The sequence below is a fragment of the Leopardus geoffroyi genome, chromosome B2 (assembly GCF_018350155.1).
Source record: "Leopardus geoffroyi isolate Oge1 chromosome B2, O.geoffroyi_Oge1_pat1.0, whole genome shotgun sequence".
Taxonomy (NCBI): domain Eukaryota; kingdom Metazoa; phylum Chordata; class Mammalia; order Carnivora; family Felidae; genus Leopardus; species Leopardus geoffroyi.
The window spans coordinates 116,751,503-116,771,914 of record NC_059332.1 but is presented as its reverse complement, the minus strand read 5'-3'; the positions used below and the strand labels follow the sequence as shown (position 1 = coordinate 116,771,914).

The window sequence follows — 20,412 nt, the reverse complement described above, 5'->3', positions numbered from 1 at the left end:
GAAGTAACTCATGGCCAGCTCCTACTCCTTACCTTACACTCATCACACCGCAGTCCTTGCACATTAGGTTTGCATTCACACTGTCCTGTCCTAGCATGGCAACTCTCGGACAAGGAGCTGTTGACATTACAGCGACAAGCTGCAAAGAGAAAAGACATCTTTGGTTGGGAAAACATTTCCAACAGTCTTAATAGGCTTGTTAAATAATAATATCCCCCAGATGGTAACATTGGCAACTAAGTTTTAGAACACAATGTTTTTATGGTGGCTGGGTGGCTCAGTTGGTTAAGTGTCCGACTCTTGGTTTTGGCTCAGGTCATGATCTTGTGGTTTCATGAGTTCAAGCTCCACGTCAGGCTCTGCACCACTGGTACAGATCCTACTTGGGTTTCTCTGTATCCATCTCTCTCTCCGTCCTTCCCCAATTCATGCTGTCTCAGTCTCTCTCAAAATAAATAAGTAAACTTAAAAAAAAAAAAAAGAGTGTTTTCTGATTTGCTAGGTGTTCCATTAGGCATTATATCCTTTGATCCTTACAACTTTACAAGCTGTGGAGATGATTCACGTAAAGCTATACCACAGTGCTTGGCACAGCAGATGCTATTAAAACATTAATGTAGTCATTGTTATTTTGATTTTGAGAGTGAATATTATATATTGTACCTAGACACACACCTTTAAGATTAGAAAAGTATGTAAGACAGAAGAGTTAAGTAGACATTTTTTCCAACAAGGATATCAAAACGGCCAACAGGCATGTGAAAAGATGTTAAACATCACTAATCCTCAAAGAAATGCAAATCAAAACCACAATGAGATATTACCTTATACCTGTTAGAATGGCTATTATCAAGAAGACAAGAAAGAACAGATGCTGAAGAATGTCTTGAAGACTTACTCTTATACACTGTTAGTGGGAATGTAAATTGATCCAACCACTTTGGAAAACAAGGTGGAGGTCCCTCAAACAACTTGAAAATAGAACTAGCATATAACCCAGCAATTCTACTACTGAGTATATACTTAAAGGAAATGAAAACAGTATTTTGAAGAGATATGTACACTCCTATGTTCACTGCAGCATTTTTCTCAGTAGCCAAGATACGGAAAAATGTCAATGTCCATCAAAGATGAATGGATAAAAAAGATATGGTATATATACACAATGGAATATTATTCAGCCATGAGAAAGGAGAATATCCTACCATTTGCAACAATACAGATGGACCTTGACCACATTACGCTAAATGGAAGATGTCATATAAAGAAAGCTAACTACTGCATGATTTCATCTAGATGCAGAATCTAAAAAAATTAAACTCATAATAAAACAGACAGTAAAATGGTAGTTACTAGGGGATGGAGGGTTGGGGGGTAAAATTGTTGTTGTTTAGGGTACACACTTGCAAGTAGTAAATGGTGAATGGTAAATGAGCTACGGTGCTCTATTACACAGTATAAAAATATAGACAATATTGTACTATATTGTGCAAGGGAATAAATATCTCTACAATGATCATCATATTGCAATATATAAGTATATCAAAGTAAGATGCTGTGCACCTTATATTTACACAATGTCATATGTCAAATATTTTCAATTAAAAATACATAAAATGAAGATGCTGTTTCAAGCGTATTAGGAATATAGCATTATAATTTTTAAAAATCACTTTGTTTTACAATTTGTATACTGTTTCCAATATATTTGGTTTAAGTAATCTTTTATCATTTTTACGTGATGAAGCTGTTTGATACTATCCTGAAACATAATAAATCAGTCTAACAATTAAAGGGACTTTTCACAAATAGAACGTAATTAATGACGCACCCTACAGGTATACTTTAATGGTACATATAATTGCATTGACACCAGAATAAATATGTGAGGAGGAGATGACAGAAAAATTTAGAACATTCATAGATGGTTTTGGTAAATTTTATCCAATACCTCATGTCTTTGGATACTTTGTTTGAGCACAACTTATAACTACATCGTAAATAGCTCTTCCATCAGCCTATGCTATTTTCCTGTTCTCCTGGCTCAAGGTTCTACTTAGTTCTACTGCTTTCCCAAAAACTGGCTGATTTTCCTTCCAGGGATTTGACCTTTTGTGTCTGCTAAGTGGATACATGTTTGGTGGCCATTGAAGAATTGACCTTAGCTGCAGTCTCCGATTCCTCAGACAATAGCCTAAGTAAGCATACTCCATAGCAGGGGTGTGAGAAAAGACTAAGAGAAATACTTTTTGTAAATGTCTACTTCACTTGCCACTAGAATTGTTATATATGCTTTCAATTTCTTTTTAAAATTAATTTTTATTAATGTTTTTTTAATTGAGTATAGTTAACATATAATGTTACATTAGTTTCAGGTGAACAATGTAGTGATTCAATTATACATTATATTATGTTCATCACAAGTGCAGCTACCATCTGTCCTCACATCCCTATTACAATATACTTTCACTTTCTTTATGTGAGTCTCATATATATTATACTTCAATTTTTTAAACCCCAAATAATTTAGAATTTATAAGTCCTTTTTTCTCAGGATGAGGAATATAGGATTAAATTTACCATAACTTAACGTAATCTTAAAAATAACAAAAGCAGTGACAGGATACAAAATCAACATACAAAAATCTTCTGTATTTCTGTACACCAATAATGAAGCCTCAGGAAGAGAAATCAAGGAATCGATCCTATTTACAATTGCACCAAAAACCATAGGATACCTAGGAATAAACCTAACCAAAGAGGCAAAAGATCTGTATTCTGAAAACTACAGGACACTTATGAAAGAAATTGAAGAAGACACACAGAAATGGAAAAATGTTCCATGCTCATGGATGGAAGAGCAAATATTGTTAAGATGTCTCTACTACCCAAAGCAATCTACACATTTAATGCAATCCCTATCAAAATACCAACAGCATTTTGCAGAGAGCTAGAACAAACAATTCTAAAATTTGTATGGAACCACAAAAGACTATGAATAACCAAAGCAATCTTGAAAAAGAAGAGCAAATCTGGAGGCATCATGATTCCAGACTTCAAGCTATATCATAAAGCTGTAGTCATCAAGACAGTATGGAACTGGCACAAAACAGACACATAGGTCAATGGAACAGAATAGAAAATTCACAAATGGACCCACAACTATATGGTTAACTAATCTTTGACAAAGCAGAAAAGGATATCCAAGGAAGAAAGTCTCTTCAACAAAGGGTGTTGGGAAAACTGGACAGCAACATGCAGAAGAATGGAACTGGACCATTTTCTTACACCATACACAGAAATAAATTTAAAATGGATGAAAGATATAAATGTGAGACCTAAACCCATCAAAATCCTAGAGAAGAATATAGGTAGCAACCTCTTTGGCATCGGCCATAGCAACTTCTTCTTAGACACATCTCTAGAAGCAAGGGGAACTAAAGAAAACTCAAACTATTAGGACTTCATCAAGAAAAAAAAAACTTTCTGCAGAGTGAAGGAAACATTCAACAAAACTAAAAGGAAATCTTTGAAATGGGAGAAGATATTTGCAAATGACATACCTGAGAAAAGGTTACTATCTAAAATCTATAAAGAACTTACAAACTCAACACCCAAAAAACAAATAAGCCAGTGAAGAGATGGGGAGAATGAATAGACAGTTTTCCAAAGAAGACATACAGATGGGTAACAGACACACAAAAAGATGTTCAACATCACTCATCCTCAGGGAAATACAAGTCAAAACCACGATAAGATACCACCTCACACCTATCAGAATGGGTAAAATTAACAACATAGGAAAAAAGTTGGTGAAGGTGTGAAGAAGGAACTCTCTTAAACCAATGTTGGTGGGAATGCAAACTGATGTAGCCACTTTGGAAAACAGTATGAAGGTTTCTCAAAAAGTTAAAAATAGGGGTGCCTGGTGGTTCAGTCAGTTGAGCATCCAACTCTTGATTTTGGCTCAGGTCATGGTATTATGGTGGTGAGATGGAGCCCCATATTGGGCTCTGTGCTGAGCGTGGGGTCTGCTTAGGATTCTCTCTCCCCCTCTTCCTCTGCCCCTCCCCTTCACCTCTCTCTCTCTCAAAAAAAAGTTAAAAATAGAACTTCCCTATTATCTAGCAATTGCACTACTAGGTATTTATCCAGAATATACAAAAATAATGATTCAAAGGGACACATGCACCCCAATGTCCATAGCAGCATCATCAACAATAGCCAAAGTATGGAAAGAGACAAAATGTCTATCAACTGATGAATGGATAAAGAAGATGTGGTATGTATATACAGTGGAATATTACTTAGACATAAAAAGAACGAAATCTTGCTGTTTGCAATGACATGTATTATGCTAAGCAAAGCAAGTCAGTAAGAGGAAGACACATATATGATTTCACTCATAAGTGGAAGTTAAGAAACAAAACAGATGAACGTAGCAGGGAAAGGAGAGGGGAAAACCATAATAATAGACTCTTAACTATAGAGATCAAACTGAGGGTTGATGGAGGGAGGTGAACAGAGGGATGGGTTAAATGGGAGATGGGTGTCAAGGAGGACACTTGTGATGAGCACCGGGTGTTTTATGTAGGTGATGAATTCTACTCCCAAAACTAATATTACATTATATATTCACTAACTGGAATTAAAATAAAAACTTGAAAAAAGAACCCACAAAGGCAATATAAAGTTTTAAGTGGCATTTTAAAATGAAATGTAGGACACAAACAATAACATAAATTTCAAAAGCAAAATACATTTCTTTGTAGTGGTGTACTTTTCATGAGCAAACCTAGAGGCAACTAAAATAATGGTTTATCATGAATTTTCTTTTCTTGAGGTTTACTACCTATGCATAGATAAACTAATATATGTAAGAAAATTATCAAAATAAGTATATTTCTTATATTTTTATATGTTGAAGATCATTAAAAACTCTAATCTTTTCTATATGTGCTTCATAGCAAGTGGTATAAAAATGTAATGGTTCAAAATGTTTCTATACCATATTCTCCTATGTGTTCTTATGCCACAGATCCCCAATTTATCACAATAAAATGAGTGGAACAATGTCTCCTCAACTTTATGGAGGGGCTTAATGGAAGACGGAAAAGGAGGTCACTAAACAATGAACACAGCTCTAAAATGAGTGACCCACAGATACAACTACTATGAACACTGCTACCAAAGGCACTCCTCTCTGTGAGCATCCCAGGTCCAAGCGGCACACTGGACACTCTCTCTGGGCTGGATCCTTGAAACCTCACAGAAAATCATGACCCTTTATGTAAATGAGGAAACTGAATCCCAGTGAGGTCAACTGTCTTGTCCAGGGTCACATGGCCAGAAAGTGTTGATCTTAGATGATGTCTTTGAATGGGAGAACTTCTTAAGCCCCTTATGATTTTATACAGGTAAAGTGTGCTTCTGTGCCTATTGGAAATCTTGCCTTTAAAAAAAATACTGGGGCACCTGGATGGCTCAGTCAGTTGAGCGTCTGACTTTAGCTCAGGTCTTGATAGCATGGTTCGTGAGTTCGAGCCCCGTGTTGGGCTCTGTGCTGACAGCTCAGAGGCTAGAGCCTGGAGCCTGCTTCGGATTCTGTGTCTCCCTCTCTCTCTGCCCCTCCCCTGCTTGTGTTTTCTCTCTAAAACAAATAAATAAACTTAAAAAAAAAAACTTTTAAAAATACCAATTTACAGGCGATATCAACAGATGCTTATTGTCCTAGAGAGTGATTTGTTTTTTGTTTAACCAACTGTGATTTGCAAATGACAAGAATCTGGCACGCATCTTCCAGCCCTATGAGGTTGGTTATTGAAGTGGGGTGTCCCACCAGGTCTTTGGTGTTTACAGCAGAGACAGTGAAAAGACTACATTTCTAGCGGTCTCTATAATTTTGCAGGTCGTAGGTCCCAACTGAGTGACTGGAAGGGCCCCTTCTTACGTAATGAACTTGACAGAGTGAAGTGTTGGCATCATAACTGGCTCTACCTAAAGATGATGGTGGCAGGTGAAGTCAAGGATGGCACATAAAATACTTGGGTGCTGACACGGATTCACATTCCACTGGACTCTGCACCACAAGATTTCCCTTGCATATTGCACTACTGCGAATACAAAGCATTATTTGATTTTACGCAATACTGAATAATGAGGCCAGGGAAGTGGAAGAAACAGGAGATGTGCACTAATGAACACAGACGAAGCCCTACAAGAGCTAATTTTGTGAAAGGAAACACAGAAATATCATTCTGTGAATAGTCCCACGGTGAAGGTCAATCATTCAAGAATTATAAATGCCAGTGTGGAAATATGGGCACCTATTATGAAATGCAAGAATGTAGAGTTCACATATGAAAGCATAACAGATTAACACCTCCAGACAGGTACTAAAGAAATAATATGGACAAAAATTCATTTGAAGAAAATGACTACAATTGAAACAAATAATAAGGATAAATGGGACTTACCTAGTTTTTCTAAATTCTTCTCTCCTACCATGGACACAAGGTGATTTTAAAATCTTCCTTCCACATGTAAATAAAGATATGTGCATCCTTTGAAAAACAACACTCTGACAATGCAGCTATTTTCAAAGGATTTACTCTATTAGTACAAAGAAATATTTTAGAATATGCAGACTCTGTGTATAGGCTGTGCATCTATCACACATGTATTGCACATAATTTCCTACCCTCCAATCCCCACTCAAGAACTCATCAGCTGCTTTGAGGTGCAATGCATCAATTCTGTCACAGGCGTCAATAGTTCAGGACTTACGCTGACAGTTCTTTGCATCAACTGCGTCTCCAAAATATCCATCAGCACAGAGCTCACAGTACCGGCCTGTTGTACCTGGCTTACATATCAGACAGGAGCCAGACAAGCTGTCACAGCTGCCAGGGATGGAGAAGTCAAGGTTGTCATTGCATTGGCATGGCTGACATGATCCTCCAGGTACAGAAGGTTGTCCAAAATAGCCTTCTGCACACCTAAGGGGTAAAATTTCATCAGTGAGTATTTGGGAGGAACTCATAAAGCCCATCGGAAGCAATGTTTATATACTTTTCATACTACCCTCTCCCAGGATGATATGTTTTCCTTTTAAGTGTTCCTTTTCTCAAATGCAAGGTGATTAAAAATGTTTTTCTATAACTGCAGTGTAGATACAAGATGAAATCCTGCCAGCCCCACTAGTAATTAGATTTCAGCCAGGAAAAAAAAAAAAATCTTGTCACTGGCACTGAAGACGAGACCAAAGCATAATAAGAAATCTGCTGCTGGCACTCTAGAGGAATCCAGGTCCGTGTTGGAAAGCCTTTGTAGTGCAACACATCATATGTATCTACTCCAATTGGTTGTTTTCTGTACAAATATGTAAGGTTCACACTTTTTGTTGTTGTAGCAAAAGCTTGTTATGAGGAAACAGGCGTACAAGGAAATTCAGCAGTGAGAATTCAGAATTTATTAAATAGAAAATTGCGACTCAAAAGATTCTCATTATTATTCAGGTGGGGGCTGTGGGTATCACTGCATTACTAATGGGTTTGTATATATTTGCATATGCATACAGAGGCAGATTTTCACGGAAGAACCTTTAGCGAGAAGCAGGTATGTGGGCATCCTATGTACGTGCCGTAAGGTGATGCTTAATTGTGCCCACAACTCATATTAGCAAACTGTAGGTCTCTTGTCTTAAGGACTAGATGCTACTCTACAATATATTGGAAAAACAAGTTTGTTTATTTATGAGGCATAGCAGAGGAGATTTTTTAAATTATATTATCAAAATTCCCTTTATCCATATGTTGTTTCAAAATGCTACTCAATGTCACAGATGCACAGATACACGCTTTTAGGAGGCATCGATTTCTATTCTGCTCTGCCTTCTCTTTCAGTTACATTTGCTCATGCTTCATATTAAGCCACACTTGTGAAAGGAGAAACAAAACAGTGCATCTATAGGCTTACAGTCAGGCTAGCTCTGTCATCTGTCTTGTACAGCAAGGATCAAAACTGAAGGGGAACAAAAACAATGTGGGGGAATATAATTTCAATAGTCCACTACTTTTATGCTCATCTACTCACGGACATAAAAGTCACTGTGTAGAGAAATGCTCTCTACCATTCAAAATAGAAATGATTTAAATCCATTACATCATATGAGGATATTTTAATAACATCGCAATTATGGGGCAAAGTCATTAATCACTTTACATTTTCTAGAACATGTGTAGGTGCCATAATAGTCTTGCTTTATAGAGAATTAACCTTTTATCATAATTTTTTAAATTAAATTGCTAGGTTTAATTATATCCACAAAATATTGTATAAATTGCGAAAGTCATGGTGTTAATATTGCTTGGAAGAATTCTGTCACCCACAAATGTAATTGCTTATTAATTATCTATTGTAAAATCTGAACTACGTTTTAGTGTATAAAATTTCCCCACAATCCCTTCAGAAGTGGTTTTCCATAAAGCTAATAAGAAGGTACTTTTGAATTTTAACCCAATTCTCCTTGCCTTACTTGATATTCAGAGTTTATGATCACATCCACATATACTCACATCTCATTTTGTTTACCATTAAAAGAGTGGCTTTGCTCCACTAGAATAACAATATACAATGATCATTATCACAGCCAACGAAAACCCATTATTTTCAGCTCACTTTCCTCAAAATGACTTACTGCCCTCAGGAGAGACGGTATTATATAACAAGATCTGGGAACTTTTCTTAACATAGATACCAATTAATAAGTCCAAAATTTTCCCACAATGAAGAGAACCTTTAGTTCATGAGAAAATAATTGCAATTAAGTAGAATAACTGAAGAAGCAGCCTTTATTTTTTTGTTGTAGGACATGAAAGAAAGCTTATTGAATATACATGACACATAATCATATGCCAGGTTCTATTACCAGTGTATATATGTGTGTGTTTCCATACATAGAATAGTAGTAGCTCTAGAGACATAAAAATGTTTCAGTAGAGATTAAAAAGTAATTCTAGGGTCAGCGAATATTATACTGCTAATTATATAACTTTTGTTAATAATAATAATGTTTTATAGACTGATCAAGTTGGATTCACTTAATTAAAATTAGTGTGAACGACAGCCCTTTAGACCTTGCCAGTCTCTCGGATTTTCACTCTACACAAACGAACTGTAATTTGAAATCTCAGATTGTCTGATTTTCATACGCAAGGCAAAATGAGGATATTTTTTTAGCAGTTTATTGGATTCCTTGCTACAGTTAGATATCCTGACAATACAAAGTCACTGTTCCTTTCCACATCTGCTAACTTTTTTCATATCCAATTGCAATATTTTACAAAAAGACTCTCTAATGTAATGAGATTCTAGATACCACAGGCAATTATGTAAAATGGTTCTCTCCACTGATGACTTAGGAACAGTATTAGAGCAAGAGATGGGAGAGGGAGAGAGAGGACAGCAAGAGTGAAATGACAATGAGAAGCCAGAGCAACACTGGCAAGAGTTCTCTTGCTCTGCTCCATCATTTTTACAGTAACTTTTCCCTAAAATATGCGGCCTCTGTTCCCATTATCTATATACTGAAAACAGTGCTTCAATTTCTCTGAGCAAAATAGAAAGGCTCTTGCTCTTTTCCCCTCCTGCCCCCCCTCAAACACCTACTGAGCACTTCATCATGAACATAAACACGGCACAGCCTTTACACGGCAGTCTGTAGAGAAGAAAGATGAGCTTAAAAATGTGGCAGGGAGCTACTAGAGAGAAGCCAATGTTCTTGTGAAAACACAGAAAAGGGCAACCAACTCAGATTAGGATTCATCAAGGACACTTTTGGGGTGATAGAGTTGAATTCTTTTTTTTAATGTTTATTTATTTTAAGAGAGAGAGAGAGAGAGCAAGGAAAGGGGAAGAGAGAGAGAGAGAGAGAGAGAGAGAGAGAGAGAGAGAGAGACAATCCCAAGCAGGCTCTGCACAATACAGGGCTCATTCTCAGGAACCTGACCTGAAATCAAGAGTCAGTCGCTTAAGGGGCACCTGGGTGGCTCAGTTGGTTAAGCATCAGACTTCGGCTTGGGGCACAATCTCATGGTTCGTGAGTTTGAGCCCCACGTCAGACTCTGTGCTGACAGCTCAGAGCCTGGAACCTGCTTCAGATTCTGTGTCTCCCTCTCTCTGCCCCTCCCCTACTCACACTCTTTCTCTTTCAGGAAAAAAGAAAAAAGAAAAAAAGAGTCAGCCGCTTAATCGACTGAGCCACCCAGGTGCCCCTAGAGTTGAATTTTAAAAGTTGAGCAGGGTAAGTCTCAGGTGGAGGAGTGGAAGGACTGCAGTCCTGTGGTCAGAGGGAACAGTGTTGGCAAAGGCACAGAGGGAGAGTGGCTGGGGTATAAACGGCAGGGCTTGTGCAGTAACACTGGATTCTTAATACCTCCCAGGTGATTGAATCAGCTAAGGACCCAATGAGTTTGCCAACATACGTGGTTCCTCACTGAAAATTAGAAAAAAAGGGTTCTTTCTGTCATGTGCAGAAAAGTGAAGAGAGAGTAGACATACTGAGCACCCTGGACTCTAGCTCCCAATTTCCCCCTTGGCTGAGGACTTTTGTGCAGTATACAAATTGCCCAACCACATAGGAGCAGACTTTGGAACCTTCCTTGGAGTCATAATTTTCCTAATGGTGTTACCATGTTAACTATGACTGTCTTGCTTTTTTAAATTTCTGTACCTCCACATGCTCCATCTGAACCTCAAGGGTTCAAGGAGATTCAGGCATGAGTAGAAATTCTCATCAGCATAGTGGTAATAGGGCAGTTAGACTCAATTCAGAGTCAGGAATTTATGAAGCAGAGAATATCTAAATAAGATTTGGGAATTGAAATTTTAAAAGGAAAAATAAACTTTTCTGACCTAGAATATGAATCATGTGGATAAAACTGTAGGTGTATTTTCCAAATTTTAAGATATTAGGTTGTAATATCCTTTGTATTCTCAGTGGCCATTGTGAAATTAGTCTTGACATTGACCTCTCTCCCCTCACTTGCGGAGGAGTTGTTAAAATCTGGGCAGCTAGGGAGGGGACAGGGTTAAAAGGGTCCACATAGCTCATTAACTTTCATGTGGTTCTATGTATCCCACTGGGCCAACTTGCCACAGTCTTTTTAAGTGTCTTTCCATTAAGCAGGATATGTTGCTGAGGCTACAAACTTATTCTGAAAGTAGCTTGGTGCCCAGGAGAGAAGGTGTCATCAGCATTTAGCTCACTTTTTCTCCATGTTCTTTTAAATTCCTCTTGATGCTCCAACATTCATCCCTTTTTGCCCTTATAGATACTTTCTCTTATTTTTTTCTATTTTTTTCCTCCCCATGACCAGATGATAGATATCCAGAATCTTAGCAAGGTGCCATGGTGAATACCTCATTCCCTTAACCTCCCTTTTGTTTAAAACATTCTCTAGAGGAAAGAACTAATACTTGAAAGTACAGGTGCTGTGACTCCAAGCAAGTTTCTGAAAAGTGTAACCAGTGTTCTACATGTTATAGAATATCAGTCGATATTTTAAGTGAATAAAAACTTGCAAAGGCAGAATCAGACCTATAAATACGGAGGACACACTGATGGTTTCCACTGGGGAGGTAGGTGGGGAGACAGACAAAATAGTGAAGGGGAGTGAGAGATACAGACTTGCGGTTACGGAATAAGTCATGAGGACGAAATGTACAGCGTAGGGAATATAGCCAATGGTACCGCCATAGTGTTGTATGGTGACAGATGGTAGGTACACTGGCGGTGAGCATAGCATAATGTATAGAGTTGTTGAATCACTGTGTTGTACACCTGAAACTAATGTAACATTGTGTGTCAACTCAAAAAAAGAGACTAGTCAGTATTTTGTCATATCCTGTTTTGCCGTCCTCTTGTTCATGATTGTTTTCATTCCCTCAATTCTATCAGCAAGACCATTGTGCTACATGACTGAGTGAAGAGGTCTGACAAGGACCAAAGCAGAAACACAGGAATCTTCTGGACTTTGGGCTCTAAAAGTCACCATTTCTATGAATGTGGCCCTTCCTGCTGTAGTTCATCCCCCAACAGAAAATGGGATGAAGTGGGAAAGGCAGATGGAGGAGAAAGGATGAGAATAGAGTTGGTGGGTCCTAGGGTGGAGTGAAAGCAGCAGAGTGAGTTCTGTACCCACACAAGTGGTACAGTGGTGCCAAAGGGAAAAGTGGTCAGGAGGACAGGAAAAAGGAAGAAGTCAGAAGAAATATGCTTTGGTGAACTACTCAGGACTGATTGGCTCACCATCTGTCCTTTGCCCCAAACACACACACACACTTATAGCCAACACACACAGAGATACACACACAGAGACACACATAAACTCATAGCCAAACACATGCACACACAGACACACACACACACACACACACACACAGACACATACAAACTCATAGCCAAACACTCAGGGACACCCACACACAAGCCACACCCACACTCATTCACTCAAGCATTCAAGCTTCTTGATACTAAGTATACTTGTTAGAACTTTGGTTCAAGCCTGGGAGATGGGGAGAAGAGAGGAAAGACAAATTTTTACAATTGAGAAATAATTGGTATATAACTGAGAAAATTTAAAGTTTATGTGACTGAGATTATGTTTCCAAGCTCTCACAGCTCTCACATATGGAGATTTGGTCTCAAAATAGAAATTAAATTGAGATAAAGAATATAAAATTATAATTCCTGTCCACCTGAGATACATTCTTACTATAGATTTAAAAAATCAGGAATTTATGGGAATACAACATTAGAAAATGCTGAGTTAGAGCATAATATATAGACTTGTTGAATCACTATGTTGTATACGTGAAACTAATGTAAAGATGTTCATCAGATACACTTCAAGAAAGGAAAAGAAAAGGTTGATTTAAACACATTACACAGATTTCTTCCATCCAGGACATGTCAGAACTTTCAGCATGCTAATAGGCACTTTTACTTGTGTGATCACAGAACTCTATTCCAAAAACATCTACGGTTTGGGAAACACTGCTCCAGTTCTCCAAAGCTGATTTTATGTAGATGATGTGCACAAACTGATTACACCAATCAGTTACAGAATGGGTTTGATTACAAGATTTTCAATGCAACCAGTATCTCCTTTTTACTCTGACCCTTATTCTCCCCTCCTTCTACTTCAGCCTGAACATCCCCAAAAATGTTTCTCCTAATATTTTGGATCCATCTAATAATGGACTTTTAAGCTCATATAAATACAGAGAAATGAGAAACCCTAAATATTCCTGAAAAACCCTAACCCAAATTCTGGCTAGAGAAATATAATATTCCATCTTCCGTATAATAACAATTTAACATTATTTTGGCTGAAAAACTTGGAGATAAGATATGCCATTTGATAAGCTATGTATGCCCATTTCCATTTTCTTTTTAAACAGAAAATCATGCTTACTGTGAGGTATTTCCTTCCTTGGTAGTTTTTATGATTCAGATTAGAACTGTCTCCAGAATACAACCATTCTTATCCACATGAAATATGTGAGCTGCTTGAAGGTGAGGGTGGCATAATGCATCTGTTTAGATCCTATGTCTAGTCCCGTGTCTGGCACATGGCAGTTGCTGAACTGACGTTTGTTAAATAAAATGTAGAATTTCAAATTGTAGGTGATTCAAAAATTATCGTCTGCTATGTATGGAAAACACAGAGCATGAAGCGAAGTAATACAAATACATCAGGGACTATGGTCACCTAGATAAGTGGGATTTAATGGAATTTTATGAAAGAGTAGCTGTCATTTTCCAGTTGCTAAAAAAAAAAAAAAAAAGGTTGCCTGTAGTGACCCAAGGCGGGGTTAGGCATTTGATGTAAATCTGTCTTGGCAATGACACGTTCTGCTATTATAGTAATTAATATACATGTGCCCTTCTTTTTTTTTTTTTTCTTAACACAAAGGTCTCCAGTTTCTCAGTTGCAAATAAATCATCCTTATTTCAGTTCTATTCTTCCATTACTAATTTACAGATGTTGCCATGCTCACAAATAGTACTTGTTGCTGCTGGGAACTGTCACGGGCACTTTGTCCTCAGACTGCTAGCTGTTGACTAAATCCTCTCTGGGTGATTGGCTCCTGCTTCATTAACTTTATGCAGCCTGGTTGAAATAGGGGGACGAAAGGACAGAAAAGGATAGGCGGAAATAGCCCTCTGTGGTGTTCGCCTTGGTGAAAGCAGGTCACTTCCTCTGCTGTCCCCACACCCCAGTGATGGCAGCAAAGGGGACTATTTTCAGTGCTAAAACCAGAGAGATGTTGGTGTACTTGTCAATGATGTCAAGGGAGAATTTTCTACCGTTTTTATAATGAGACTGAAATACAGAAGAATCTTTCCTTCACAAGTGTTTCAGGAGAAAAATAATCACACAAATTACATAAAATGCTATCTATAGGTTCCACTGCAAAGGAACCCGATAAAATCACCAGGAATTAAAATACTGGCTTAGAAGTACTTAGAGGAGGCTATAAATCACAATAATAAATCACATTTTATTTCTATTTTCAACTATATTTAAGGTAAATTATAGGCCACTTGCTGAACTATGAACCACACATTTAAGCCACATTTTAAGAACAAAAATCTAATTATGAAAAATAAATGGTGCCACCATAGACAGTAAGATAAATCTTAAAGTGCATGACTTTCCACTTGAGCAATACTTTCTAGGAAGACTGTAGGTTAATGCTTACCCTTTAAGATTAAAACATTAATCAAACATTCTCTGAGTGAATGGAGATTTATAGAGCAATTTCTAGAGAATAAATAAACTATAAAAACAAAATGCATTGGTTTGACACATGCAGTGAGAAACTTGATTTCACCTCACCAAGTGTGGCGGCTTTTCTGAACTAGTACAAAGGATGATAATGCCTCTGGTTTTATAGCTCCCAAGGTAGAAATCATGTTGAAAGACAGTGTGGTACAGGCTTACCTCTCACAGCGTGGTCCTGTGTACCCGACAGGGCATGCGTCACAGATCAATCCGAGACTTCGGTCTAAATGGCACGTCGGGCTAAAGCTATGTGGATGTTGTTGGGAAACAACAGAGACAAGGAAGAAGCACATACACAATGTCATTAGCAGCATATTTTCATTTCTCTTTCTCCAGAACTGCTGTGACAAAAGGGTACAAGCTGGTCATTCTCGTCTCACAGATGGAGATGAGGGTCTGGCCAGTCGAGGATGAAATGACATTACTATTTCTGCAGACGTGGATGTAGCCCAGTGGAGAGCAGTAGCCTTGTGGCATGTTATTAACTGACTTTTGACTGTTGCGGGTCTGTGATCATCAGTAACAAGTGACACCACACAGTTGCCTTTCAGGGTTACCCCAGGCCCGGCAAGACGCAGCATCATATGCTTTCTAGCCAAATCCTTCTGAATTTGAAGCAGCCCAGAAAAATCTGTTAGAGATTTTGGAAAACTCAGTATTGGATCTTGGAAATAATGGTGGTTTTCTACTTTCAGCATTGGTTCCATGGGTGTGTGTGTGTGTGTGTGTGTGTGTGTGTGTGTGCATGAGTGCATGCATGTGTGCGAGCTGCTGTCCATGTGGACCCATAGGTCTGCTGTTTACACAGATAAAATCCTCCAAAAAGTTTTCAGAAGAGATAAAGCATGCATAGTCTGCTGAAATTTACAATAAAACCAAGCAATCAAAAAAAAAAAAAACCCAAAAAACAAAAACAAAAAAGCCTTGCCATTCTACATCTTCTGGCATGTTCCAAGGTTTATCTCTCTTTTTGTACATATTTCCAGTTTGGATCTGAAGTAACAGAATGGAACACCAAATTAGGAACCAGCACAGTAATTACAGAGTTACATGCCAGCTTTAGCCTTCAACAGCAGGTACAACTACGGCATACTTCTCTGCCTTGTGAGAGACATCTCTCAGGCAGGAACCCTTACCCCAAGATTCACACAATCACTCTCTGAAGACCTATGAAGCATTCTGAATTCTGTGATTTCTGCTGCTCTGCCATTTTAAAACAAAATGCCCCCAATTAATCTTTCTCCCATTATGTTTTCCCTAAATAGATTTATTTTTCTATTATATATGACAGGACGATTCAATAGAGGCTTGCTTGATGGCTAAATGAATTAAGGAGTGAACAACAAATTAAACAGTGCAAGTCTCGATCTTGTTCTGTTCCTGACACTTGAATGACTTTGGACTACTTTCTTAACTTTTGTGCAGGTCAGATCACAGGTACTACTTCTGAATAATATTACTCTGGCTTAACTCATAGCAGTCCTGCAAAGATTTAATTTTTTTTATAGTAGGAAGCTATTAGAACTGAGTAGTTCTAGCATTTAAAATATTTCAACTCAGTGGAGAGTCAAAATGAATGTGTTGAGGCAAGGGGGGGGGCAACGCCTGGTTTGGGGTACCTTGAGTTTATAAATATTACCCAGATAAAAGACTCCACATGAGGGGGTTGTGGTGACTGCCAGAAAGAGTGGAACCAAGTCACAGCCAGCCTGTGTTCTGTAAGAGGAGGGCCATCTTTTAGAGAGCAGCCTGGCACTTGTCACCCGTGACCTAAAAGGACCTCACCAGGAGTGATTTTCTTGGCAGGCGAGTGACTGCATTAAAGAAAACAGGCACATGTAAAAATGGAAAGAAACAGATTTTTTTTTCCTTCCTCACCTCGTGATTTGCTATTGTTTTCAGACAGAAAAGGGAGGACTGGATTTTGACAAATCTCTAGAACACATGTATGTCTTATTTTAAAATTGGCATTCCATAACTGTCTCATCATCTAGGGACAAAGTGACTCTAACGAGAAGCCCTAGGTTTCCCACTCATGTGGGACTACAGTGATTGAAAGAAAATCATGCCAACTATTTTTTAAAATCCTAAATTAGTTTACCATAAGTCATGTCAAAGGTGCTTGACAGGGTTTCTGACACTGTAAAACCATAAAATAGATTTCAAATTCTTAAATATATTCATGTGTCAGTTAAAACCAACAGAAGTAAAGTAAAATGTACCCACTGACAAAAATCAACACCTCTTCAGGAAAAATCTTAAGGAATAACGATATATTAGATTTGACTAGCTCTTTGCATTTTCAGAGTGCTTTTACAAACAATTTTATCACATTTTCACAAAATCTTATAAATGGGTTGCAGCAGGCATCATTTGTCTTGCCCAAGGTCATTGCTGGTATCCAGGAGACTTGAGCATCGGACCCAGGACTTCTCATTCCTAATCTGACATTCTCTTCTCTCTCTAACCAGACAGCATCATTCTACTGATAAGAATTAAATATGTTGAAACTTTTGGTAATATACGTACTTGACATGATGCATCTAAATAAAACGGATTTCAGGGGCGCCTGGTGGCTCAGTCAGTTAAGGGTCCAAGTTCAGCCCAGGTCATCATCCCACGTTTCGTGGGTTCAAGATCTGCTCCAGGCTCTAGATGCTGACAGCTCAGCCCGGAGCCTGCTTCAGATTCTGTGTCTCCCCCTCTCTCTGCCCCTCCTCTGCTTGCACTCTGTCTCTCTGTCTCCCAAAAATAAATAAACATTAAACAATTTTAAATGAAACAGAACTCAATATTCTTTAAACAGTCTAAACTGAGGGCTCAATCCCTTACTGCTGTTATTACAGTTACACTATGGAGAAGAGGACTTTCGACAACAAAACTAAAATGAGAAGGAGAAAGGAATACGTACAACAAAAACGCATACGAAATTTGTTTTGGCAACGGCAGCAAGCAACTTGACACTGATTTTGGCCAAAAAATGAAGCTAACTCTTCTGTGACAGAAAGAGGGAACTGTGAGATCATTGTTGCCTTTAAGTGATTCCAAGATTATGTCATTTAGCACTAGTTGGCTGGCTCTACACCAGCAGAGAGAGTGTTCTGCTTCCTGAATTATCCACTTCATGCCGCGGAAGACACAGGCAATCCAAGAACAGCGGGCATTCTCCACAAATAGGAGGAAGATGAGAAGCTACCAGTGGACTAGATAGTAAGGGTCTGCACATGGAAATAGTCTTTCTTTTCTTTTTTCTTTTCTTTTTAATGTTTCTTTCTTTATTTTGAGAGAGACGGCAAGCAGGCACGGGAGTTGCAGAGAGAGAGAATTCCAAGCAGGCTCCATGCTGTGAGCATGAAGTTCCATGCAGGGCTTGAACCCATGAACCATGAGATCATGACCTGAGCAGAAACCACATTGCTGCTCAACTGACTGAGCCACCCAGGTGCCCCTGGAAATAGTCTTTCTTTCTCTCTCTCTCTCTCTCTCTCTCTCTCTCTCTCTCTCTCTCTATATATATATATATATATATATATATTTTTTTTTTTTTTAACGTTTATTTATTTTTGAGAGAGACAGAGAGAGACAGAGCATGAGAGGGGGGAGGGAGAGAGAGAGAGGGAGACACAGAATCCAAAGCAGGCTCCAGGCTCTGAGCTGTCAGCACAGAGCCTGACACAGGGCTCAAACATGTGAGCCATGAGTTCATGATCTGAGCCGAAGTCAGGTGCTTAACCACTGAGCCAGCAGGGTGCCCTGAAATAGTCTTTCTTAATGGTTGGTTGAATAGATTCTTATATTTATAAGGATCCATTTATAAGTATGTAATATGTGTATGTATATGTGTATATGTATGAATATGTATGTGAATAGATGTGTTTGTGCTAGCATACGTGCATATGAACAGAAAGATACAATTGGCCTTGTTCCAAGAAGAATTTAATTCTACCTATCAGAATATATACATTAAGATAAAATGATGCAATAAAGGTTAAAGAGAAAAAAGCCACTTAAACATAAGATAAAATGAAGGGTGTATTTAGAACACAAAATTCGTATCGTAAGGTATGTTTATTTGAAAGTGGCAGTCAGCATATGGCTTTGAGCTTTCTTACAGCTGACGCAAGAGGGAACTGCATTGTCTCTCCGGTCTGTGATGTGATATGAAATAACCACTCCTTTTGCCACTGGCATGAAATCTCCATCATTATAAAATCAGGGCCACAAAATCAGGGCATGCTCTATGTTTGCATACACAATAGGGGAGCAGGACTCCCACTAACGAACTGTAACCTGGAACATTTAGGTCAGGAAAGAGAAACCAGAGGACAAGATGTGTGTGTCAGAGAGGAAGCTACTGCGGAAAGGGCCATGAGAAGACCCCGTCACCACGGGCCATGGAGCAGAGCTTTGAGAGGAAGGGAGAAAAACAAAGGGAAAACTCATTTACTTCCTGGGTGTGGTTTGGGCCACATGAAATTCTGAAGTGTCCTTGTAAGGTTTCCTCCTTTCAGGTCAATGATCTCTGTTTTTATTCTTAGGAGAACCATTAAGCAAACACATATTTCTTTAATTACCTTCAAATAGTATGAAATCTTATTTAATGTCTACAACTGGATTTTGTAATTAGATTTTGGGTTATTCTCTGTGTCTTTGGATGCAATTTTTTTCTTTAACTTGACTTTCTCATGCAGCCAAATGAGAGACTACGTTCTACCTAGTAAAGCCTTTCGTACTGATAAAGTATGAGAGCAAGTTCTCTGTAAAGTGTCACATTAAGTTGTAGCTGCAATTTAATAACGCCTTAGAAGTTTCTGCCAAAATATGTTGATTTGTTTCAATTTTAAGGTATTTAATTACTTGTTCATTAAACCTGCACTTTCTCAACACGTTCTAATCCCAAATGTTTGCATAACTGTCGCCAAACCCTAGAATCATTTATGATGAACATTTGCAGTTTGTCTAACATGAAGGTTTGTTAATTTTCTTTTCTTTCTTTTTTTCTTGCTTCTCTTCAATGTCTTTGTAATTGTTTTGATTTCTTTTTTTTTTAATGAAAAAACGAATTAATTGTTTGAGAGAGAGATAGAGAGCAAGCTGGGGGATGGTTGTAGAGACAGAGAGTGAGACACACACAGAACCTGAGGCAGGCTCCAGGTTCCAAGCTGTTAGCACAGAACCTGATGTGGGGCTCGAACTCACGAACTGTGAGATCGTGACCTGAGCTGAAGTCGGATGCTTAACCAACTTAACCCAGGTGCCCCAGTAATTGTTTTGATTTCTATAGCCCCATCGGAAGAAGCACAGAGAGGTGAATCGGAATATATGGATTCTAACACTGGTTCTGCCACAAGCAAGCTGTAATGACCACGATTGAGGCCTTTTAATTTCTCTAGAGTTCAGTTCTTCCTTCTGGTGTAAGGGACGAGTAAAATACATCATAGCTGCTCATGTAGACATAAAACAATGTGTACAAAAGTGCTCTAGAACATTTAACACACTATAAAATTTCTACATGATGTTGCTAAATATTCCCTTAAATTTACCTCTTGTCTTGGAATAT

The 20,412-nt window shown here is 38.3% G+C and overlaps 1 protein-coding gene across 8 annotated transcripts in view; it reads right to left on the bottom strand.

Annotated features, from left to right (window-relative positions):
• LAMA2 (laminin subunit alpha 2) overlaps positions 1–20,412 on the bottom strand; it is a 614,828-nt gene that overhangs the window by 234,749 nt on the left and 359,667 nt on the right. For all 8 annotated transcript variants that reach the window (XM_045499528.1, XM_045499531.1, XM_045499530.1 and 5 more), the window contains 3 exons: positions 15,012–15,098; positions 6,787–6,998; positions 33–139 (listed from right to left, as the gene is read on the bottom strand). In XM_045499528.1, the coding sequence (XP_045355484.1) occupies positions 33–139; positions 6,787–6,998; positions 15,012–15,098 (406 nt within the window). The remainder of the gene's footprint in view (positions 1–32; positions 140–6,786; positions 6,999–15,011; positions 15,099–20,412) is intronic.